A 22,164-nucleotide genomic window follows, 5' to 3' on the forward strand; every position below is an offset into this window, starting at 1 on the left:
GCACAGTGTTTCGCTCATAGAAAATGCTTAATTATCTGATGGAATCTTTCTTTTTGCTTTGGAGCTCCTCCCTGGTTATGCAGCAAGGTCTGTTCATATTCATGCCCTGCTAATTATTCCTCCATCAGCCTTAGCGTGATATTACTCATTTTTTAGCTCTTTGGGGTCCATGGTACCTTCCTGGGAAATCTGGGTTCCAAAGGATTTTTGCCTTTTTCTTAGGGCATAGTATCCTTAACCTCATTTTACACATTTTTACAAAATTATTTACAATTTGTCAAAAGGTGACCCAGCTCCCTCTTCTTCAGTCTGGGCCAAATTGTCTGTCTGTCTGTCCCCAATATACAGACTGATGGATAAACTCTCTAGAAATGGTCTCCATCCAAATGTGTGGTTTAATATGCATAACAGACTTTTTCATCCACTTGGTCTTTCCTGTGTGGATGGTTGGGCTTTGGTGCCAGTGGTGCCAGGCTTCTCTTCCAGGAGACTCTGCAATATTCCCAGGCCTCACACAATCAATCCACAGAGTATCTAGGGACCCTCAACATCCACAGAAAAGCATTCTTTTTTGGGGGGGAGAGTGTTTTTTTATCATTGTTAAAGGTTTTTATTTTATTTTATTTTATTTTTTGCTGAGTCAATTAGGGTTAAGTGACCTACCCAAGGGTAACACAGCTAGGAAGTGTTAAGTGTCTGAGGCCAGAGTTGAACTCAGGTCTTCCTGACTTCAGGGCTGGAGCTCTATCCCCTGTGCTACCTAGTTACCCCAAAGCTTTTTATTTTTAAAACATATGCATGGATAATTTTTCAACATTGATCCTCGCATAACCTTGTGTTCTAAATTTTCCCCTCCTTCCCCCCACCCCCTCCCCTAGATGGCAAGCAATCCAATATATGTTATACATGTTGAAATATATGTTAAATCCAATATGTGTAAAAATATTTGTACAATTCTCTTGCTGCACAAGAAAGATCCGAACAAAAAGGAAAGAAAACGAGTAAGAAAACGAAATGCAAGCGAACAACAAAAAGAGTGAGAATGTTACATTGTGAACCACACTCATTTCCCACAATCCTCTCTCTCTGGTTGTGGATGGCTCTCTTCATCACAAGATCAATGGAACTGGCCTGAATTATCTCATTGTTGAAGAGAGCCACGTCCATCAGAATTGATCATCGTATAATTTTGCTGTTGCCGTGTACAGTGATCTCCTGGTTCTGCTCATTTCACTCAGCATCAGTTCCTGTAAGTCAGAGAAGCATTCTTCAACCTGAACTCTGGCTCTCTTCTATCATAACAATAAATACCATTATCGACCAGTTATCTCCCTATTTTTATGCTTGAAGGGTTAGAAAATGGGGTTATTTCTGTTGTTACATCTTCTAAAGGGATTCTGAATGGTTTTGAGGAAACTGGTGATGTTGAGGACAGACTGCTAGTCTTGGAATGGGAAAGATTACAATTCAAATTCTGCCTAAAATGCTTCCGCTGTAGGACCTCAGGGAGGTCACTTAATAACTCTGCCCCTTCATTTTCTAACCTATCAAATGGACTCACTGGTTTCTAAGGTCCCTTCCAGCTCAAGATTTGTGATCCTATGATATATGAATTAGAGTCATTTTGTTGTAAGATAGTCTCTAAAGGAGCATGTGGTTCTACCACATAAAATCCTTTTTCATGATCAAAATATGCAGAGCAGAAGGAGGAGAAGAAAGAGGAAGAAGAACAGGAGGAAGAGAACAAACCCTGAGTTGATTGCAAAAAGATAAAGTCCCTGATGGCACTGCAAAAGTCCACTCTTTCTGCCCTCTCAGAGGATGCCTTTGACCTTTGGTCCCTCTTTCCCTTCCCCTTCACTTCTCCCTCCTCTCTTTCTTTTCCCTCCTCTGCTTCTGGTATTAATGAGATTTGAGATGTTTTCCATTATATTGATATCATCCCCTACCTAAGTTTTAGAACCAAATCCTCCATCTTTGTGACCTGTTAATTAGGAAAACTACTAGTGGTTTTTTAGTTGGGTGAGCCCTGATGGTAAACTACTTCACTTGAAAAAGCTACAAGCCAAGACTAAAGTGAAGGGAGAGCTGCTACATCACTTTTTGTTTGCAGATGGTTTTGTGTACTTGATACATTCTTTTTCTTTTTTCTTTTTTTGGATACATTCTCTAAAGCTGAAATGCAACAAAGTGTGGATTGATTCTCTGCTGCTTGTTCCAATTTGGACCTAACAGTTAACACAAAAAATAGGTTTTCCACCAGTCAGTATCACACCATCCATACATGGAACCATCAGTTACAGGAAATGGAGGAGTTTTGAATACTGTGAACAAATCACTTTTATCTTTGTAACATACTTTCCAAGGATGTCTACATAAAGGATACACTATCAGAGCAAGCTCAGTGTTTAGGAGGAAAGTGTGGGAGAAGGGAGGTATTAGGCTGTCTCCCAAACTGAAGATCTAGAGTTATTATGTTGACCTCGTGGCGGCGTGGCTGTGAAACCTGGACAGTCTACCAGCGCCCCGCCAGGAAACTGAGTCGCTTCCATTTGAATTGTTTTAAGAAGATCCTGAAATGGGGCAGCTAGGTGGTGCAGTGCCCTGAAGTCAGGGGGACCTGAGTTCAAATCTGATCTCAGACACTTAACACTTCCTAGTGACCCTGGGCAAGTCACTTAACCCCAATTGCCTCAGCAAAAAAAAAAAAAAAAAAAAAAGAAGGTACCAGACACTGAGGTCCTTTGTCGAACTAAACTACCCAGCATTCAAATGGTACTGCAGAGAGCACCGTTTCGATGGATTCGCCATATTGTTTAAAGGCTAATCAGATCTTTGCCTAAAAGATTATTTTATGGAGAACTCACACAGGGCAAGGGATCAGAAGGTGATCAGAAGAAGCCTACAAGGACACCCCCAAGGTCTCTCTGAAGAATTCTGGGATGGATTTGAGACATGGGAGACGCTGGCACAGGACTGCTCATTACGGCGGACCCACATCAGAGAAGGAGCTGTGTTTATGAGCAAAGCAGAATTGCAGTAGCTCAAAATAAACACGAGACACACAAATCCAGGGACATCTTCACTCCAAATGTTCACGTGGACGCTTCGTGCCCGATCTGTGGCCGAGCACTCTGAGCTCACGTTGCTCTGATCAGCCAGCCAGACCCGCTGCGCTCCGTCCCCGACAGAGTGATGTCATTCGGCCCTCTTGGAGGATGTGGGACAACAGCCAGCCCATCAGCCTCCGGGCTCACCACTCTTATATCCGTCCTGTGGCTTCACCTGGCAGTGTGGTTCAGCCTGAGGTTCTCGTCGGCTCCTACAGCCTTCATTGCAAAGTCCTTGCCATTCCTAACGTTCTCAGGGCTTACTCTGATGTTCTGTGGAAAGAAATGGGAAAGAAGGCCTCGAGTGCTGTGCTGAGATATAACTATGAGCAAGCAAGATGGTCCCTCCCTTCAGCTCCCTTACAGTCTAACCAGGGAACTTGACTCGTTTTCTGTCCTCAGAGTTAGTGGGAAAGGTGGGAAGAGGGAAGGAAACAATATGGCGGCTTCATGAAGATGGGCAAGGAATGATGGGCTTGATCTGGGTCAGGGCTCCCAAGTTGCAAACTGAGTGGGATAGGTTAGGGATGGTCCCTACTAGTTGTGACATTCTCTGCCCTGACATCCTTGTTCTCAGGTCCCTCCCAGCCCTGACATTCCCTGTTCTAAGGCCCCTCCCAGCTCTGCCATTTCCTATTCTAAGACTCTTCCCAGCTTTGACAATCCCTGTTCTAAGGTCCCTCCACTTCTATGTTCTCAGGTTTCTCCCATCTCCGACATCGCCTATCTCCGCTGACATCCCCTGTTCTAAGGCCCCTCCCAGTTCTGTCATCCCATTCTAAGGCTCTTCCTGGCTCTGACATTCCCTGTTCTAAGGCCCTTCTAACCTCTGACATTCCCTGTTCTAAGGTTCCTCCACTTCTGTGTTCTCAGGTTTCTCCCATCCCTGACATTGCCTATTCTAAGCTCCCTCCCTGCTGACATTCCCAAGGCCCTTCTAACCCCTGACATTCCCTGTTCTAAGACCCCTCCATTTCTATGTTCTAAGGTCTCTCCCAGTTCTGACAGGGGATCTGCCAGAGCAACAAGGAGGGACCTGGGATTGGGATCCTTGCTCACACTGCGGAGAGAGGGGTGTGTTTGAAGGCAGGCTAAGAAAAAGCTCCCCGGATCAATCAATCACCAAACATTTACTCTGCGCCTGCTGGGTCCAAGGATCCGCGGAGAAGGGGGATCAGCCGGGAGGGGAAGTATATACATGTGAGACGATAACGAGCCATACAAGGCAATATATGATGAGTCTGGACGCGTGCGAGTGTGCGTGTGGGGAACACACACGGGGATCCACAGACTAAATATAGAAGGAGGGGGGGCTGCAGCTGAGCCTTGCAGGAGGGGAGGCTTGAAGAAGGCAACGGAAAAGATACGGGGAGGAGCACCAGGATGCTCAGGGGGACAGGCGGCCCCCTCAAAAGGAAAATAAAAAAGTCCTACCTTACTCGGGGGCTGAGCTGCCGCTGTTCCCTTCCATAATCCCTCCTTTAGGAAGATCCCAGTTCTAATCCAATCTCAGATGCTTAATGTGCCTCTGCCTCAGTTTTCTCATCTGCAAAATGGGGGTAATAATAGTAACGCCATCCCAGGATTACTGTGAGATTACAAGTGAGATCTATGAAAAATGCTTCCTTCATTAGAGAAATGTGATTTGCCAAAGACCTGGGGAGTAGGCAGGAGGGGTGGGGGGGGGGCGGTGAAGAAGCAGATCACTCCCTGCTGACGTTGTCTTTGGGCTTTCCTGGGCAGAAAACATTCATTTTATCGGCCAGTATGTGGGTGATGGGCAGTGATAGGAGAGCCTGCCGATCAGATCTGCCTCCAGAGGTGCTCTGGAACGGGAGAGCTTGCTCTGAATTAGCTCCAGCAGGGAGCGGGAGGTCAGAACCCTGCCCTTCTTCCTTGAAAACCACTGGAGGGAGATGTCTGAAAAGCACTCGGGCACTTAGCTCTAGAACATCAGGGACCGCTAATGTCACTTAGTCCAACCGTAGGGCAAAACAGGAAACTGGGGGCCAGAGAGGGCGAGGGACAGAATCAGAGGACCTGGCAGAATGCAGGGACAGTGGAAAAAGCTTGGAGTTGGGAAAATCTGGGTTCAAATCCCGGCCCTCACATTTCCTAGCTGTGTGATCTGGGGTAAATCATTTCATCTGCCTGTGCCTCAGTTTCCCCCGCTATAAAACGAGGGCATTATGCTTTCCAGACAGCCCTAAATCTCTGCTCCGGTTTCCTCCTCTGAATCCTCCCAATTCTTGCCCTAGGGTCCAATTTCGTGGGTTCAATTCTCAGTTCTGCTCCTAGAGAGACCTTCACTGACCCTCTCGAGGCCTCAGTTTACTCATCTGCAACAGGCCGGGAGGGAGTTAGAGGAGAAGATCTGGCAGGTCCAGATCCAGAGCCTGGGAAAAGTTCCCAGGTCTTTCCTCCCCCAGCCTCAGTTTCCTCCAGAGTAAAGTAGGAGCACGGGGATGGTGCGCGGCTCCTTGCAGCCCCGAGCGCCCTCTCGTCTCTGCTCTCTGGGGCAGCGAAGGCCCCGCCCCCACTCTGCGCGCCGCGGGGGTCCCCCAGCCTGTGCCATCCCCCACCCCCAGGCCCGGGAGGCGGCCGCCCCTCGGAGCTCCCCTTCCGGGTTGGGGCGGCCCCGGCGGCGCTGGGGGGCGGGGGGTGGGCAGTGCCGAGGGGGCCGTCCCCCCGGCCCGTCCCCTCCCCCCGGAGCTGCCCGCCCCCTCCGGGCTCCGGGGGGCTGGGAAGATGAAATCGGGCCACGTCCGGGGGAGAGGAAGGGGCTGAGGCTGCGAGCGAGGCAGGGAGCCAGGCAGGCGGCGAAGGGAAGCTGGGCAGGAGGGCAGCGGGGCCGCGCGGCCGGAGGAGGCTCGCTCCTGCATCCCGCGCCCAGATGCCCCCCGCGCGGGCAGCGGCGGCCGCGGGCACGGCCACGGGCACCATGAGGAGCGGGCGGCGGCAGCCCGCCCCGGGGACGGCCGCCCGCCGCTGGGCACTGCTCTGCCTCTGCGCCCTGCTCCCCGGGGGCCACGGCACCTCTTGGAGCTTCGGGGGAGCCGCCCAGCTCTCGCGCCGCAGGTAAAGCCCGCCCCCACCCTTTCCTTCCCCGGAGGGACAGCCCCACTCACCCACTCTCCCGGGGATGGAGCTGGAGCGTGAGAACGGAAGGAGCCCCGCGCAGGGAGAAGAGCCCAGGCAGCCCCCCCCCTTAGAAAAACAGCGGGGACTCCTGAGCGACGCGGGGGAGGGGGCTCTCCCACCCCCCAAACCCCCGTCGCCAGACGGAGACTTGGGGCTGGAGTGGGACATCCCCCAACCTTCCGCTGCCCTCTGGGAGAAAAGAAAGGACCTCCCCTCCCCCAGCTAAATGGGGAGGAAAGTGATGCTCCGGCAGGGACGGGGTTAAAGTGACCCTCCCTGTCACTAGGGCCCCACGGGTGACCGCTCTCCACACTCCCAGACTCCGGCTGTCTGTTCCAAAAGTAGGAGCCCAGGGGACAAGGGCGTTGGGCGGGTGCTTTAGGGAGAAGGTGAACCCCCCCACCCAGAGACACAGACATAGCTCCCTAGGGGCTCCGACCCAGATTATGGGGGGGAGGCCCCGAAATAGGTCACTTCTCCTGAAAGTAGAAGGGAAGAGGGGCCGGAGGGGCCCCTGCTCTCTAGCTGCTCCCCTGCATCGTGGGAAATGTCTGGTAGTGACCTCCCCACCAGGCCACCTCCCCTGGGTCCTATCGGCTCCCTCCTCCCCTTGCAAGGCCCCTGAACCTTCCCTTCGTGCCCCCCTCCCCGGGGAGTTTGCTATTATTTTAAACCTTGGACGGAGGGATTTCTTCTCCAGAGAAATGGAAACAGGACCAGAGGTCAGGGGTCATAAGAGCTTAGCCAAAACCTTGGAAACATCTAATCCGATCCCCCTATTTCTTCTGCTGAAGGACAGGCAGGAACAAGACCTGACGCTGGTAGAGGCTGGAAGCAAACCCGGGTGTTCTGACTCCTCTTAGTATAACCTCCTCTCCTCCCAGCCAATCATAACTGGGAGTCAAGTTTGGAGGGGATGGGAGAGGCAAAGCGGGGGGGAGTAATTAAGAGCCTTCCCTGACTGACCAGAATCATCCCCCCTATTTTCTTTGCCTCCTTGATAGGTGCCAGGAAGGGATTCTAAAGCCTGTGGCCAGCCTCTATTACTTAGCTGCCCACCTAGACTCCAGCCTCCATCCTTTATGTGACTCGGATTCTAGATTTAGAAATAGAACAGACAATTAAAGGTCATCTAGTCCAAACCCTCTCATTTGAGACGAGAGGAAACTCCCTCCCAGAGAAGTTGGCTGATTTGTCTAAAGTCCCACGAGATGTTCACGACTGAACCGGGATGTGAACTTGAGTCCCTGATTTCAATTCAGGGCACTTACCATTGCACGGTACAGCCTCTCCATAGCTATCTGCCCTGTTAAATAAGTTTGTGGTGGCGTTAACAAATTACGGACGTGTACGTTGTGGCGTTGTTTTAAAAAATTATGAACATGTATGGAATTGTGGGATGGTTTTAAAATCATGAACATGTGTGGAGTTGTGGGATGTTTTTTAAAATTATGAACATGTACATGCGTGGAGTTGGGTTTTTTAATTATTAACATGTATGGAGTTGTGGGATGCTTTTAAAAATTATGAACATGTGGGGAGTTGTTTTCAAATTTTATTAACATGTATGGAATTATGGGATTTTAAAAAATTACTGACATGTACATGTGTGGAGTTGTTTTTAAAAAACTATTAACATGTATGGAGTTGTGGAGTTTTTAAAATTACTAACATGTACATGTATGGGGATGTTTTTAAAATTATTGACATGTACATGTGTGGAGGTATTTTTTTTAAAAACTATTAACATGTATGGAGCTGTGGAGTTTTTTTAAATTATTAACATGTGCATGTATGAGGATGTTTTTAAAATTACTGACATGTACATATTTGGAGGTGTTTTTTAAAAACTATTAACATGTATGGAGTTGTGGAGTTTTTTAAATTACTAACATGTACATGTATGGGGATGTTTTAAAAATTACTGACATGTATATATGTGGAGGTGTTTTTTAAAAAACTATTAATATGTATGGAGTGGTGCGATTTTTTAAAAAAAATTACTGACATGTACATGTATGGAGATGTTTTTTAAAATTACTGACATGTGCATGTGTGGAGGTGTTTTTAAAATTACTGACATGTACATGTATGGAGATGTTTTTGAAAATTACAGACATGTACATGTGTGGAGGTGTTTTTAAAAAACTATTAACATGTATGGAGTTGTGGGATTTTTAAAAATGACTAACGTACATGTATGGAGGTGTTTTTAAAATTACAGACATGTATATATGTGGAAGTGCTTTAAAAATGATTATGGAAGTGTGGGACTTTTTTAAAAATCAGTAACATGTATGGCAGTATTTTAAAAAATTACTAACGTGTAAATGTGTGATTTTAAAATACTTTGGACCTGAATCCTCTTCCCTGGAAGAGGCTACAGTACAGAACCAAGGTGGCCCAAAGAGTCAGCATGGATTAAAGAATAGAAATAAGGAATCTATATGGACATGGGCAGTGTGGAGTAGTGGTTAGAGGCTTGGTGTCTGAAAGACCTGGGTTCTGACACTCCCTGGGAACTGGTATCTTGTCTGTTGTCGGCCGGGATTCTGTCTTGAATCCAGCCTGGGAGCGCTAACCAGACCCCGGATTCTCCCAAAGCTGCAGAGCTGAAAGGGACCTAAAAGATTAACCTTTTGTGACCTTAGGGGACTGGAAGTTTTGTCTACCAGTAGAATCACAACACCTCCCCCCAAAGCGTAGTACTTACACCTGCCTCAGATAAAATGCTTATGGAACGAAGGACAGGATAGGACTATTGGATGACCCTAGGAAAGTCCCTTCCCATCTCTAGCCTCAGTTTCCTTTTTTTGTAAAATGATTGGACTCTATGAATTTCAAGGTTCCTCTCGGTTCTTTTTTTTTTTTTTTTTTTGTTCCTCTCGGTTCTAAATGGTTCCATAATTGCAGAAATCTCGGGACTGGGAGAGGGAAGGGATGACGATCGGGTCATCCTTGGGCAAGCCAAGCCCCTCCACCTCCCTGAGACTTGGTTCCTTTATCTGTAAAATAAAGTCATCGCACTTGCCAGCCTTTGATGTCTTTCAAGTCTAGTTCTGGGACTTTACCGATTGGGAAAGAGGAACCTATCTTCAATGAGCCAGGACACTGGGACTAAACTTTCCCACAAGTCAGATTCGAGAGGCCTTTTCAATAATGGGGGTGCGAGAGAGGCCTCTAAAAATCCCAGCTGATTTGGTGCTCCACTTTTCCCATGCTGCCGTGGGGATTGAGCCGGGAGGTGAGACAGATGACCCCAAATTCAAAGCCCTTTCCCTCAGGGGAGCCAAGTGTTCCCCAGCCCATAAGGCCTCTGGGAACCGGTATCTTGTCTTTTGTCAGCCAGGATTCCAACTTGAATCCAGCCCGAGAGCCCTAACCAGACTGCAGGTTCTCACAAAACTACAAAGCTGACAGGGATCTAAGAGATTATCGAGGCCGAGCTTCTCATTTTACAGCTGAGGAAATCAAGGCTTAGGTGGCAGAGTCAGGATCTGAATACGGATGAGAGATGAGAGAGCCAGGACTCTTTCCACGGAGCCCAGGGTGATCTGAGGCCGTGAGCCTAAACGGAGGCACTCCCTGAGATGCAGTTAAGAGTTTATCGAAGCTGGGACCACTTTGCGGGCGTTTTGGCCCAAAGCCCATGCTCCTTTCCCCAAGGAAGGCCGATGGGAGAGCGGCGCTGTACCTCTTGCCCTGTGGCCCGGAGAGGGGGGGAGGATAATCCCTCCGAGATCTCTGGCCCTGCTTCTTTATCTCCAGCATCTCCATGCCTCTCACCTGCTCTCCCCTCTCAAGGGGCCCCTTCCAGCCACCTAGACAATGAGGCTGACCCTCCTCCCAGCTTTTTCATCCCCTCGTCAAAGAGTCCGGCCCTGGCCCTCCTACCCCCCACAGATTCTATTCTCTTCTTCTTTTCAAAGGAAGGCCTTTCCCTTGCAAGGAGGCAGGGGCCCCCTCCCTAAGATCTGTTAGAGACGGAGGGGAACGGGGAGGTCTGAGGGGGAGGAGGAATGAGTGGTCATGGGAAGGGACGGGGATGGATGACAGAGGCCCCAGGGTTACTGTCTACCCCGTGTGGTGTGAGGGGGGCACGGGCCTCCTCCTTCTGGACAGGAAGGATAGATGACGCCGAGAGCATGTACAGGATCACACTTCAGAGCTGGAGAGGCCATCAAGGGCTTCTCGTTCCACCTTCTTTTTTCCCAGAGGAGCCAACTGAGGCCAAATGGAGGGAGGTGAACTGGCCAAAGTCACATAGCACGTGACCTGGTCACCAAATCAGAGCTTGGCTTAGAAATAAGCACTGAAAGGGACCGTTAAGGCGGTCTAGTCTTTTCCCACAGACTGAGGCCCATAACATGACTCAAATGATTTCCACTGGAGTGAGAGGATCTACATTCAGATCCTGCCTCTGGCACTTCCCGGTAGGGGCGAATCACTCACTGCCTCAGTTTCCTCAGTTCTAAAATGCCTTGATGGTCTCTCAGGTCACCTCTGGTCATTGGGGCTATGATTCAGAATGGTTTTTGCTTTTGTTTTTTACTAGATCCCTTGGTCTCTTAGCTTTCAGAGTCTGTGAGACAAATAGAAACACAGTACCCCCATTTTACAGATGGGAAGTCCAAGGCCAGTCATGGGATATATATATATCTGGAAGGAACACTAGAAGTCAACGAGTCCTTCATTTGTGAGTTAGAAGAGCTTCTCCATTGTGAGCATCTCTGTGGGAAACAACCATGGGTAGCAGGCGGTAATTAGCCATCTGATGGATATCTGGATGCTTTGTTGAGTCTGGGGGCATGGTTTTCCGGGGGTCAAGTTGGAACACGACCCCGTCGACCTGGAACAAGGCAGCTCCACGCTGCTAAATCCATTGCTTAACTATCCACGGGCCTCGGCCCCTCCATTTTGGTTTTTGACCAAAAAAAATGGCCCCTAAGTCAGGATAGATTTGAATTTACATCTTATTTCTGATACTGATGTTGGGCAAATAGCTTAACTTCTGTCTCAGTTGGAAAATGGGGTCATACCTAGTCATGGAGATGTTTGTTATGAGGCTAAAATGAAGTGAAGCTCTATTCAAAAAAAAATTTTATTTTACATGTGGGGAAACTGAGGCTCAGAGAAAATGAGTGTTTGGGCTAAGGTCCCACAGCTGGTAGGTGGCAGAGGGAGGATTTGAATCCAGAGCCCAATGCTCTTTTCACTCTGGGAGTAATAATAGGACCTGTCTTGTGACAATCAGATGAGGTAATATGGCAAACCACTCAGCGCAGTGCTTGGCTTACTGCGGACGTTATAGAAACATCAGCTATTATTATTTTCGGTCTCCTCCACTGCCTCTCAGCCAGCTCCCTTTTCCCTGGAGAAGAGCTTGAGTTTCAGTCGTTCGCCGTCAGAGGCTGGCATTCCCAGGCCGGCCCGTTCCGAGGAATGGCCCATCATCCCCTTCTTCCACCTCCAGACGAACCTCCGAAGGCCCTCGTTTTCTGAGCGCTGAGAGAAGCGTGGGGTCCTTTGCCTCCACCTCCCACCCCCCTCTTCCGGCCCCTCCCACACCCATCCCGGGGCCCCAAGGTTCTGTTGGCTGGCGCGATAAGGGGGATAAAAGAAGCTTTGTACAAGGGGAGGGGGAGGCCTGGGAGCAGCTCCAGCAGCCCAGAGGGGCCATGCCCCCTGGCCCAGGAATATGCAGGGAATGTGAGAGCCATAACGGTAGGTCCCGGCCCCCCGGGAGTGCCAGGTCCCCCGTGGGCAGGACCCGAACGAATGCCAGTGGGAGCCGAGAACCCTGGGAGCGGGGAGGGAGCTGCCCACCGAGCCCCGCGAGCTTGACCGGCTGCAGCCTTAATTAAACTGCCCACTTGGGCCTTCGGGACTTTCTGGGTGATCTGTCCCTTGCAGAAACGCTCATGGGTATTTCTGAGATGGAAGCCACCTCAGAAGCAGCCCCTCCGAGCCAGAGCCCGGAGGGATCTGCAGCACGAGGCAAGGGACAAGCGGGCATCCGGCCTGGGCCCGGACACTTCCAGTGAGGAAGGCTCTCCCGTCCCCGGAGGCGGCCTTTGGGACGGCTCTTGTTCTTGGGGAATCTTTTCCTAAACTTCAAGCCCGAACCTGCCTCTTTCCCGCTTCTGCCAAAGCTCGGGACCAGCTTTTAGCCCAGAACAAAGCTCATCCTTCTCCCGAGTGACAGCTCTACAAAGGACTGGAAAGATGGGCCATGTTCCCTCCCCCCCAATCTTTTTTCCTCCAGGCTTATGGATACGTTACCAGATCCCTGGGTGGGGGGACAATCGACATCCGAATGTGCTAGGGTAGAAATTGGGGGCTGGGGGTAAGAGAATGTAGTTCCAATCCCACCTTTGTCATGAGTGACTTGGGCCAAGTCAGTTCCATTCCCTGAGCCTCAGTTTCCCCAAAGGTAAAATGAGGGAGTTTGACTACTGGCCTTCCTTCCAGCTCTAAACCCATGAAAATGTGATTCCTCCAAGGCCTTCCCTAAAATGGAGCTCCCCTTCCTGAATGCAGGCTGCCCAGAGGCCCCGGGCACTCTCCCCTTGCACTCAAGAGCACAGTAGGCTGTTTGCTGTCATTGCTGATCTCCGGGGTCTTCACGGAAACCCTTTGAGGGTGGGCAGGCTCTTTGGCCCCATTTGAGAGTGAGGAACACTGAAGATCTGAGAGGTCACTTTACCCAGCCTGGGTGAGGCAGGGAGAGGGTTCTAGGTATCCCGACTTATAGTCCAGGAGGGTCACTTCATTCTCCCCTGGGGGCCTCTGGGAACTGGGTAAGGGGGCAGGTCGGGGAGAGGCCTGTCTGCCACCAGGAAGGGGGGGTCACTGCTCCCCAGAACACTTTTGCCAGCTGGGGCACGGGCGGCGGCGGGGCCAGCCTGTGATTCCACTCCTCGACTGACAATCCGGGCTACACGCTTTCTCCACCCTCTGACTCTGAGTTAGCCGAGAATAGTAAAAAAGGGACCTGGATTTCGGGCCTCTTCCAAGCTATGTGACATTGAGCAAATTCCTCAGCCTCTCTGGACCTCGCTCCTGCTCCGTAAATTAAGAACTTGGACTGGGTGACCTCTCGGGTCAGTCTGGCCTCTCAATCCCAGCGTGTCCCGATGCTCCGCCGATGGGCAGCGTGGGTCTGTCCTCCCACTCCCCCAACCTCGCGCTCGGCTTCTCCGTCTCTCGTCCCTTTCTCATAATGGGTCTTGGCCCCCAGCCCTGTTGGCTGTCTCCCTCTGCTCTTAGCTCATATCGATGTTCCAGATCTCAGCCCTGGGCCAGGCCTCTGTTGGGATCCCATTCCCAAGGGTCCCAGGAGAAACAGGCCTTCCCTTGCCAAAATCCCATGTGCCAGTCGTTCCAGGGGAGGCGGGCGGGAGGCCTGCCAGGTGGCTCGTGGATACCAGGCCGACTGGTCCTTCCAGTCCTATCATCCACCGTCGCTAGCCTCTGGTGCAGGAGCGGGAGCTGAGGCCCTGAGAAAGGGGCCCACACTGGCGGAGAAGCTCTTGCCACCTCCATGTGACCCAGCCTGGTCCCCCTCCGCTTAACTGCAAACAATCTTCCCCTCTCTCCCCCTTCCAAGGGGGCTCTATGCCCTGGCCCATCCCCAAAGGCTCTCCCTGTGTCCAGAAGCGAGGCTCTGTGAGACACTACCTCACTCGGCGTCTCCTCCAGCTCCGGCTCAAGGGAGGGACGGGGGATACCAAGGTGCCCAGATCTGGGTCACAGGAACCGACATCAGGTCAGGGGCAAGAGCAAGCCGAGCTCCCCGGCTCTCTGGGTGAGAGGCAGACGCTACTTTATGGACAGGATGTCTAGGAACATCCGGGGCTGCCCCACCTCCAGCCGTTGCTACGGCTTCGACACATCTGTTCGTGTCAGCCGTCTGCTTCCGAGACAGACAGGGCTCCTCATGTCCAGGGGGGAGGGGGTGCTGATAACTCACAGGGAGAAAGAGGCTTTCTATCCTGCCTCTAACCTCCTCCCTGCTTACCTTGGACGGGAATTCCCTCAACCTCTCGGCACGTCACCTCGTCATCTGTAAAATGAAGGCACGGGACAGGCCTCAGAGGTCCCTTCCAGCCCCAAGTCTATGAACTCGGGAGCATCTGATCCGGGGGCTCCATTTATTTTAGGTCATGGGGCGCCCTAGCAGCCTGCTACGGCCCATGGACCCCTTCTAAAAAGCCTAGGAAGCCCTTCTCCTCAAAAGCTCTTTAAATGTCTTGTTGTTTTATGTTTTAATAAAGCAATTCTTTAGTAAGCTTTTAAAAAAAATCATCATGGACAGGGATGAGCCTCTTCTCAAAAGCCTGTGAACCCCTTCTTCTCAAAAGCCTACGAGCCCCTTCTTCTCAAAAGCCTATGAGCCCCTTCTCCTCAAAAGCCTATGAGCCCCTTCTTCTCAAAAGCCTGTGAACCCCTTCTTCTCAAAAGCCTGTGAACCCCTTCTCAAAAGCCTATGAGCCCCTTCTTCTCAAAAGCCTGTGAGCCCCTTCTTCTCAAAAGCCTGTGAGCCCCTTCTTCTCAAAAGCCTGTGAACCCCTTCTTCTCAAAAGCCTACAAGCCCCTTCTTCTCAAAAGCCTATGAGCCCCTTCTCCTCAAAAGCCTATGAGCCCCTTCTTCTCAAAAGCCTGTGAACCCCTTCTTCTCAAAAGCCTGTGAACCTCTTCTTCTCAAAAGCCTATGAACCCCTTCTCAAAAGCCTATGAGCCCCTTCTTCTCAAAAGCCTGTGAGCCCCTTCTTCTCAAAAGCCTGTGAACCCCTTCTTCTCAAAAGCCTACAAGCCCCTTCTTCTCAAAAGCCTACGAGCCCCTTCTCCTCAAAAGCCTACGAACCCCTTCTTCTCAAAAGCCTATGAGCCCCTTCTTCTCAAAAGCCTGTGAACCCCTTCTTCTCAAAAGCCTATGAATCCCTTCTTCTCAAAAGCCTACAAGCCCCTTCTTCTCAAAAGCCTGTGAGCCCCTTCTTCTCAAAAGTCTGTGAACCCCTTCTTCTCAAAAGCCTATGAACCCCTTCTCAAAAGCCTATGAGCCCCTTCTTCTCAAAAGCCTGTGAGCCCCTTCTTCTCAAAAGCCTGTGAACCCCTTCTTCTCAAAAGCCTACAAGCCCCTTCTTCTCAAAAGCCTACGAGCCCCTTCTCCTCAAAAGCCTACGAACCCCTTCTTCTCAAAAGCCTATGAGCCCCTTCTTCTCAAAAGCCTGTGAACCCCTTCTTCTCAAAAGCCTATGAACCCCTTCTCTCAAAAGCCTACAAGCCCCTTCTTCTCAAAAGCCTGTGAGCCCCTTCTTCTCAAAAGTCTGTGAACCCCTTCTTCTCAAAAGCCTATGAGCCCCTTCTTCTCAAAAGTCTGTGAACCCCTTCTTCTCAAAAGCCTGTGAGCCCCTTCTTCTCAAAAACCTGTGAGCCCCTTCTTCTCAAAAGCCTGTGAACCCCTTCTTCTCAAAAGCCTACAAGCCCCTTCTTCTCAAAAGCCTACGAGCCCCTTCTCCTCAAAAGCCTACGAACCCCTTCTTCTCAAAAGCCTATGAGCCCCTTCTTCTCAAAAGCCTGTGAACCCCTTCTTCTCAAAAGCCTATGAACCCCTTCTTCTCAAAAGCCTACAAGCCCCTTCTTCTCAAAAGCCTGTGAGCCCCTTCTTCTCAAAAGTCTGTGAACCCCTTCTTCTCAAAAGCCTATGAACCCCTTCTTCTCAAAAGCCCATGAGCCCCTTCTTCTCAAAAGTCTGTGAACCCCTTCTTCTCAAAAGCCTGTGAGCCCCTTCTTCTCAAAAACCTGTGAGCCCCTTCTTCTCAAAAGCTGTTTAAATGTCTTGTTATTTTATGGTGTCGTTATAATCATTTTTGTCTTAATAAAGCAATTCTTTACTTAGTAAACTTTTAAAAAAATATCCTCATGGACAGGGATGAACCTCATCTTCTCAAAAATCTATGAGCCCCTTTTTCTCAAAAGCCTATAAAACTCCTCTTTCTCAAAAGCTTCCGAAGCCAGAAATGTACACCGTGCCCCCAGGCTCTCTCAGCCCCTGTAGCCCGGCAGGGAAGTTAGATGCTACCAGGAGCATCTTAGGGATTTGGGGGTCTTGTGCTCTATGCCAGGTTAGAAGATGACCTAATATTTTCTGTGTGTCCTTAAGGCATCTTGTGGGTTCTGATAGATGGAAACAGCCCTGGCTCTGGAGCCAGACATCCCTGGGACTCAGTTTCTTCCTCTGTAAAATGGGGAGGTTGGGCTTGCTGACTTCTGAGGCCCTTCCTAGACCTAGATCTTGGGTCCTGAGTAAAGCAGGGCTTCCTGCCCCCACAGAAGCTTACAGTCTAGCTGGGAGGCCAATAGCATGATTATTCATGTAATGAGCACTTAAGTCCAAGCCCTGTGCTGGGTGTTGGGCAGACAAAGTCAAAAAGGAAATGGAAAAAGAAGTTTTTCATCTGCAGGGGAGAAATGCCCTGAACGTGTGGGAGGAAATAGAAATAGCCACCAAGTCATTGACAAAATGCACAGAATACCAATACCAGCTAAGTAACTAGGTGGCGCCATAGCGGATAGAGTCAGGAAGAGCCGAGTTCAAATTCCGCCTCAGACATTTACTAGTGTGTGACCCTGGGCAAGTCACGATTTTTTCTGCTTGCTTCTGTTTTCTCACTCTATAATGGGGACAACAACAGCACCTGAGCCTCCCACTATTGCGGCGAGGCTCAAATGAGGTAGTATTTGTAATACCTGCTCCAACCACCTGTGTCTCCTTGCTGTCTGATTTGCCATCTCCCATCTCCATGCCTTTGTCCCGTCTGCCCCCCAAGCCTGGAATGCCATCCCTCCTCACATCCGGTTCTTGTAGTTCCCAGTTGCCTTCGGGACTTAGCTCTTAAGTGCCGCCTGCTTGAATGAATGAACGAATGAATGAATGAAGGGGAAACTATTTGTTAAGTACTTTTTAACATGTCAAGTTCTCTACTGAGACCGGGGCTACAAACACAAAAACCTGACGGCCCTCACCTACATGAAGCTCACAGTCTAGGCCCTCCTTGGTCCCCCGGCCGCTCGGCCCCCGCGTTCCCCTGGATATTTGTACATCCTTCCTCAGGGGCATCTTATTTTAGCTAATAAAGCATAAGCTTCCTGAGGGCAGCTACTCGTTTAGGGAGGGTTTTTTTGCCTTTTTATTCCCAGTCCCTAAATTACCTAGCACAGTGCTTGGCACATAGTAGGTGCTTAATAATTGCTCATTGATTGATTATTTGGTTCAGGATAAGAGAACTTCAGAATAACTGAATTCCAGGGAGAATAAAGGTGAGAGGACAGAGATTGTTAGCGGTAATATCCAGGCTGACTTTCTGGAGGTCCTCCGGACGGCCGCGATCATCACAAGGATGGTCGGGAATAGTCTAGTCTTTATTGGCTCCTTCACAGTCTGTTCACTCTGACTGACTGTCCCCAGTTCTCTCAGCCCTTAAATACCCTATTACAATGACATCCTTACAGCACACTGAGCATGTGTGAACTAGGGAACCATGACATCCCCATGCTAAGTCCTAAGTGTATGGGAACTGGAGAACCATCATCTCAACAGTCGCACTGAGTTAACACCTTGTTGTAAGTATCCTTGCTTCAAGTAGACTTCTCCAGAGTTCCGGCCCCCTACAATTATCTCTTTTTTGCGGGTGGGGAAACTGAGGCCCATTTAACCTCCATCCCCAAGCTGGTCAATGCCAGAATAGAGGTTTGAACTGGATCCATCCTGGCCCCTGGGATACTTCCAGACTGACCATTATGTTTTCACATGTTTTCTCTATTGGGATCAGGAGAGCACGGAAATGGGAGTTGCAGGATCCGAGTTCAAATTCCACCTCTGATACTCACTCCCTGTTCAGGAGCTTGAACGAATGTTTGAAGCTCTTTCGCTCCTTAGGTTCTGTAAAATGAAAGGGCTGAGCCAGATGACCTCTGAGGGCTCTGTTGATGGAGCCGGCAAATCTGGCCCAGCCCGTGGCTTTAGCCTCTGCCTCCTGCCTCCTGCCTCCTGGCTTCCAGGAGGTCGAGGCATTGGAAATCCTGTGCCCTGGGCTCTAGATCACAAACCAAGCCTGGCTCACCAGAAAATAAACAAGGAAGCCGCAGCCTGGGCAGCACAGTGGGTATGATTTTAATTACAGAAGGGAAGATGGGAGAAATGTTTCTCCTCCCTTCTAGTAAAGAGAGAACATGTCACAGTGGAAATTGTGAATAGACGCCCACACCCAAGGAGCCAGATGCTGGGACCCAGGAAGAGTGAGTGTGAGTGTGTGTGTGTGTGTGTGAGTGAGTGTGTGAGTGTGTGCGAGTGTGAGTGTATGTGTGTGCATGTGTGTGTGAGAGTGTGTGAGTGTGTGTGTATGTGTGGTGTATTATGAGTGTGAGTGTAACTGTATATGTTGGTGGTGTGTATGTGTGTGCATATACGTGTATACGTGTATCGCTGTCCTACCTGGGCATGGGACTAGGAGGTGTGTACATGCACAAGTGGGAGCGCCACGTGCATAAATGAGTCTGGGGTGTACATAGGATGAGGAGTGAGGAGGGTATCAATAGGAGAATAATGATCTAAGTCAGGAGACCCGGGCCTGCAAATTAGTTGTGTGACCTTGGGCAAGTACTTTCCTCCGGCTGGGAGCTGGTTTTTCCCTCATCTATAAAATGAGGAAATAGGGCCCAAAATCACCTTTTTCTTTTCCTTTATTGTTTAAATTTTTAAATTCCAATCTTAAATGCCAAAAGCAAAGCCCGTTCCCACAACACGGCAGAATCCAAATAGAAGATCACACATGACACACAATCTCTGCTTCACGTTCCACACTCACTATTTTTTAAAGGTCCTGCATGTTTTTACATTGTCCTGAGCTTCCTTTTGTCCCCTCCTGGGGATTTCTAAGAATGGTTCCATGGTGCTCTCCTGCCCTCTCCCTCTCCTCTGTCTTTCTGTCTCTTGTTTCTGTCTGTGTGTCTCTATCTCTGTGTATGTTTCTCTGTCTCTATGCGTGTGTCTTTCTATCTTTCTCTCTCTCCCTCTCTCTCTGTCTCTCTGTCTTTGTCTTTCTTTGTTTCTCTCTCTCTCTCAGTCCCTTTCTGTCTCTGTCTCTCTCTGTCTCTTTTCCCCCCTTTGACTTCCCCTCTCTCCTTTGGCATCATTATTGTCAACCTTTCCCCAATCTCCTCCATTAAAAGCTAAGAGAAAGAAAGGGGGGAACCCTAGTAACTGATAAGATATGTCTCATTCTAGCCCCTGGGCCATTCATCATGGCTCCTCTGGACATGAGGAGGTGGATCACTGAATTGATCGGAATCCTTCAGTCTTTCAAAGTTATTTTTCTTTGTGATTTTGCTGCCCTTCTGTAACTTGCCCTCCTGCTTCTGCCCCTTGGACTCTGTATCAGTCATATTACCCAGAATTCTCTGCAATCATTTCCTGTTATTTCTTATGATACAATAATATTCTGTTGCATCCTTATGCCACAATTTGCTCAGTCATTCCCCTGTGGATAGATACTCCCTTAGATTCTAGTTCTTTGCTTTTTCTTTCCCACCCCCTATTTTTAATCCCTGCTTCAGAACCAGGAAGTTTATTTTACTTGTGGTTATTGCCCCCCCCCACCGTTATTCTCCCCCTCAACCTCGCTTCCCATTCCATCCCATGCTCACTCCCCACACTCTTTCCCCCATGTTTGTAAATTCTTCTCAGATAACCTCAATTATAAAAAAAAATAGCAAATTCCGCTTCTTCCTTCCCTTCTACCCAAGAGTTTCTTTTACTGTCCCTTATTGTTCTCCCCTTAAAACCTCAAAAGATCCTCTGTTTTCTTATTTAACTCCCTCCATCCCCTTTGAAGACCCTAAAATTCTGAAAGGATACAGTTCTTTTTTCCCTACAAGACTTATTTGACTTGTTAGCACTGCAATAGCCTATAACCATTTCCAATTTCTTAAAGAAATTTACCTTTCCATTTTCATTTCAAAATTTTTCTGTAGTTCCAGACTTTTCTATTATTTCATTAAATTTCATGAGAATGATTTCATTAGAAATTATTGAAAGTCTTCTCTTCCATGAAGGATCCGTTTTTCTTCCTATCAGACTACACGCAGTAAGTTCATCTTGACTGGAAGCCTTTATCTTTTGCCTTCTAGGACACTGCCTTCCAAGATCTTCTCTCTTATCAGGTACAAGCTGCCAGCTCTTGTGTAATCCTGCCCATCCTTAGTACTTGGATTACTTCTTTCCGGTTCCTTGAAGCATTTTTTCCTTTGGTGAGGGAGTTCTAGATTTTGACACATTCTTGTGACTTTCTCTTTAGGGGATTCTTCAGGAGGTAATTAAGGGCCTCTTTCCATCTTTATGTCGTTCTGTGGTTCTAATAGATGTGGGGAGTTTTCACTTACAATTTCTTGAAATACAGTTTCCAGGCTTTAAAAAAAAAAAAAAAAACTTAAGTTTTTAAGAAGTCTGATAATTTTTTATCTTTATTTTTATTTTTAATCTTTAATTTTAATCTTTAATTTTATATCTCCTGGACCTTGTTTTTAGTGTCAGTTGTACTTTATATGTTAAATTTTCTTCCATTTTTTTTTCAATCTTTTGATTTCATTCTAATTTTTGTGGCTATCTCATGGAATGATTGATTTCTGTTTGGTCTGATCTAGTTTCATTACTTGGCTCATGTTTCCAACTTTTTCTTCTGAACGATATGTTCTCCTTCTAATTCTTCTTTTTATCACTTTTATTTTATATTTTTATCCTTCACTCATTTCTTTGAAATATTCATGTCTTTTTTGAGGAGTATCCATTAATTTTTTCCTCCTTTGAGTTTCTGCTTGCAGTTGTTAATAGAGTTACTCACTTTTTCTTTGAGGGGATTTCTTTGTTGTTGTTCAATCATATCCAACTCTTTGTGACCCCGTTTGAGGTTTTCATGACAAAGATACTGAATGAGTTTGCCATTTCCATCTCTAGCCCATTTTACAGATGAGGAAACAGATGAGTAAAGTGACTTGCCCGAGGTCACAGAGTAAGTATCTGAGGCTGGATTTGAACTCGGAAAGATGAGTGTTGATGTCTATTGTGCCACCAAATTGCCCTAAGGAGCTCTCTAGTTCTTCCAAAAAATTTGCTATCGGTCGGTGTTTTCTCTGGTTTATTCATCTCTCTAGCTTTAGTTGCTAATTGGAGCTTTGTAACAGGGCCCCAGCTCTGCTTTCTGCTGTGCTTTGGGGTGGAGTTATCGGCCCTGCTTGGTCTTTCTGTGGGGCCCCGGGTTCATTCTGACCTCCATTTCCAGCCATTAGACCCCGTCAGATCTTTGAGGTCTAGAAATCTGGGTCATGGTATCCTAAGACAGAGCTCTAGGCGGCCTGGCTCCCCTGGGCCTGAACTGAAAGGGACCTAGAGCTGCCGCTCTGTTCTAGACCTGTTCTACCACTGCTTTGGGAGAGAAAGCCTCACAGCTCCCAAGCGTCTTGGAGCCACGTGCTTATTTGCACGTTCTTCAGTAACGGCCCCACTCCCTAGGGCCTGTGGGCTTTGGGAGAACTTTGCGAGCACTTTTGTGGAGGAAGTCACCATTAGCTCCACTTTCTATTTGTATTTCACAAATTTGGTCTGGCACAAATTTCAAGGTTTTTCTGGAGTCGGTCTTGGCCCGAAAAGCACAGTGATTTTGAGAGTTCTCAGTTCTGACATTCCTTGGCCTAAGGCTCCTCCCAGCCTTAAAATTCCACGTTCTAGGTTCTAAAACCCCTCCCAGCCCTGACATTCCATGTACTAGGTTCTAAGACCCCTCCCAGCCCTGACATTCCATGTTCTAGGTTCTAAGGCCCCTCCCAGCTCTGACATTCCATGTTCTAAGTTCGGCGG

The 22,164-nt window shown here is 48.7% G+C and overlaps 1 protein-coding gene across 5 annotated transcripts in view; it reads left to right on the top strand.

Annotated features, from left to right (window-relative positions):
• The first annotated feature begins 5,818 nt into the window (after positions 1 to 5,818).
• The window catches only part of EMID1 (EMI domain containing 1), a 64,450-nt gene continuing 48,104 nt past the window's right edge, over positions 5,819 to 22,164 (top strand). The window contains exon 1 of one of the 5 annotated variants that reach the window (XM_051973054.1): positions 5,819 to 6,188. In XM_051973054.1, the coding sequence (XP_051829014.1) occupies positions 6,004 to 6,188 (185 nt within the window). In that variant the 5' untranslated portion in view covers positions 5,819 to 6,003. The remainder of the gene's footprint in view (positions 6,189 to 22,164) is intronic. The other 4 variants (XM_051973052.1, XM_051973057.1, XM_051973053.1 and 1 more) reach the window with 4 other exon arrangements.

This window comes from Antechinus flavipes, chromosome 1 (genome assembly GCF_016432865.1).
Source record: "Antechinus flavipes isolate AdamAnt ecotype Samford, QLD, Australia chromosome 1, AdamAnt_v2, whole genome shotgun sequence".
Taxonomy (NCBI): domain Eukaryota; kingdom Metazoa; phylum Chordata; class Mammalia; order Dasyuromorphia; family Dasyuridae; genus Antechinus; species Antechinus flavipes.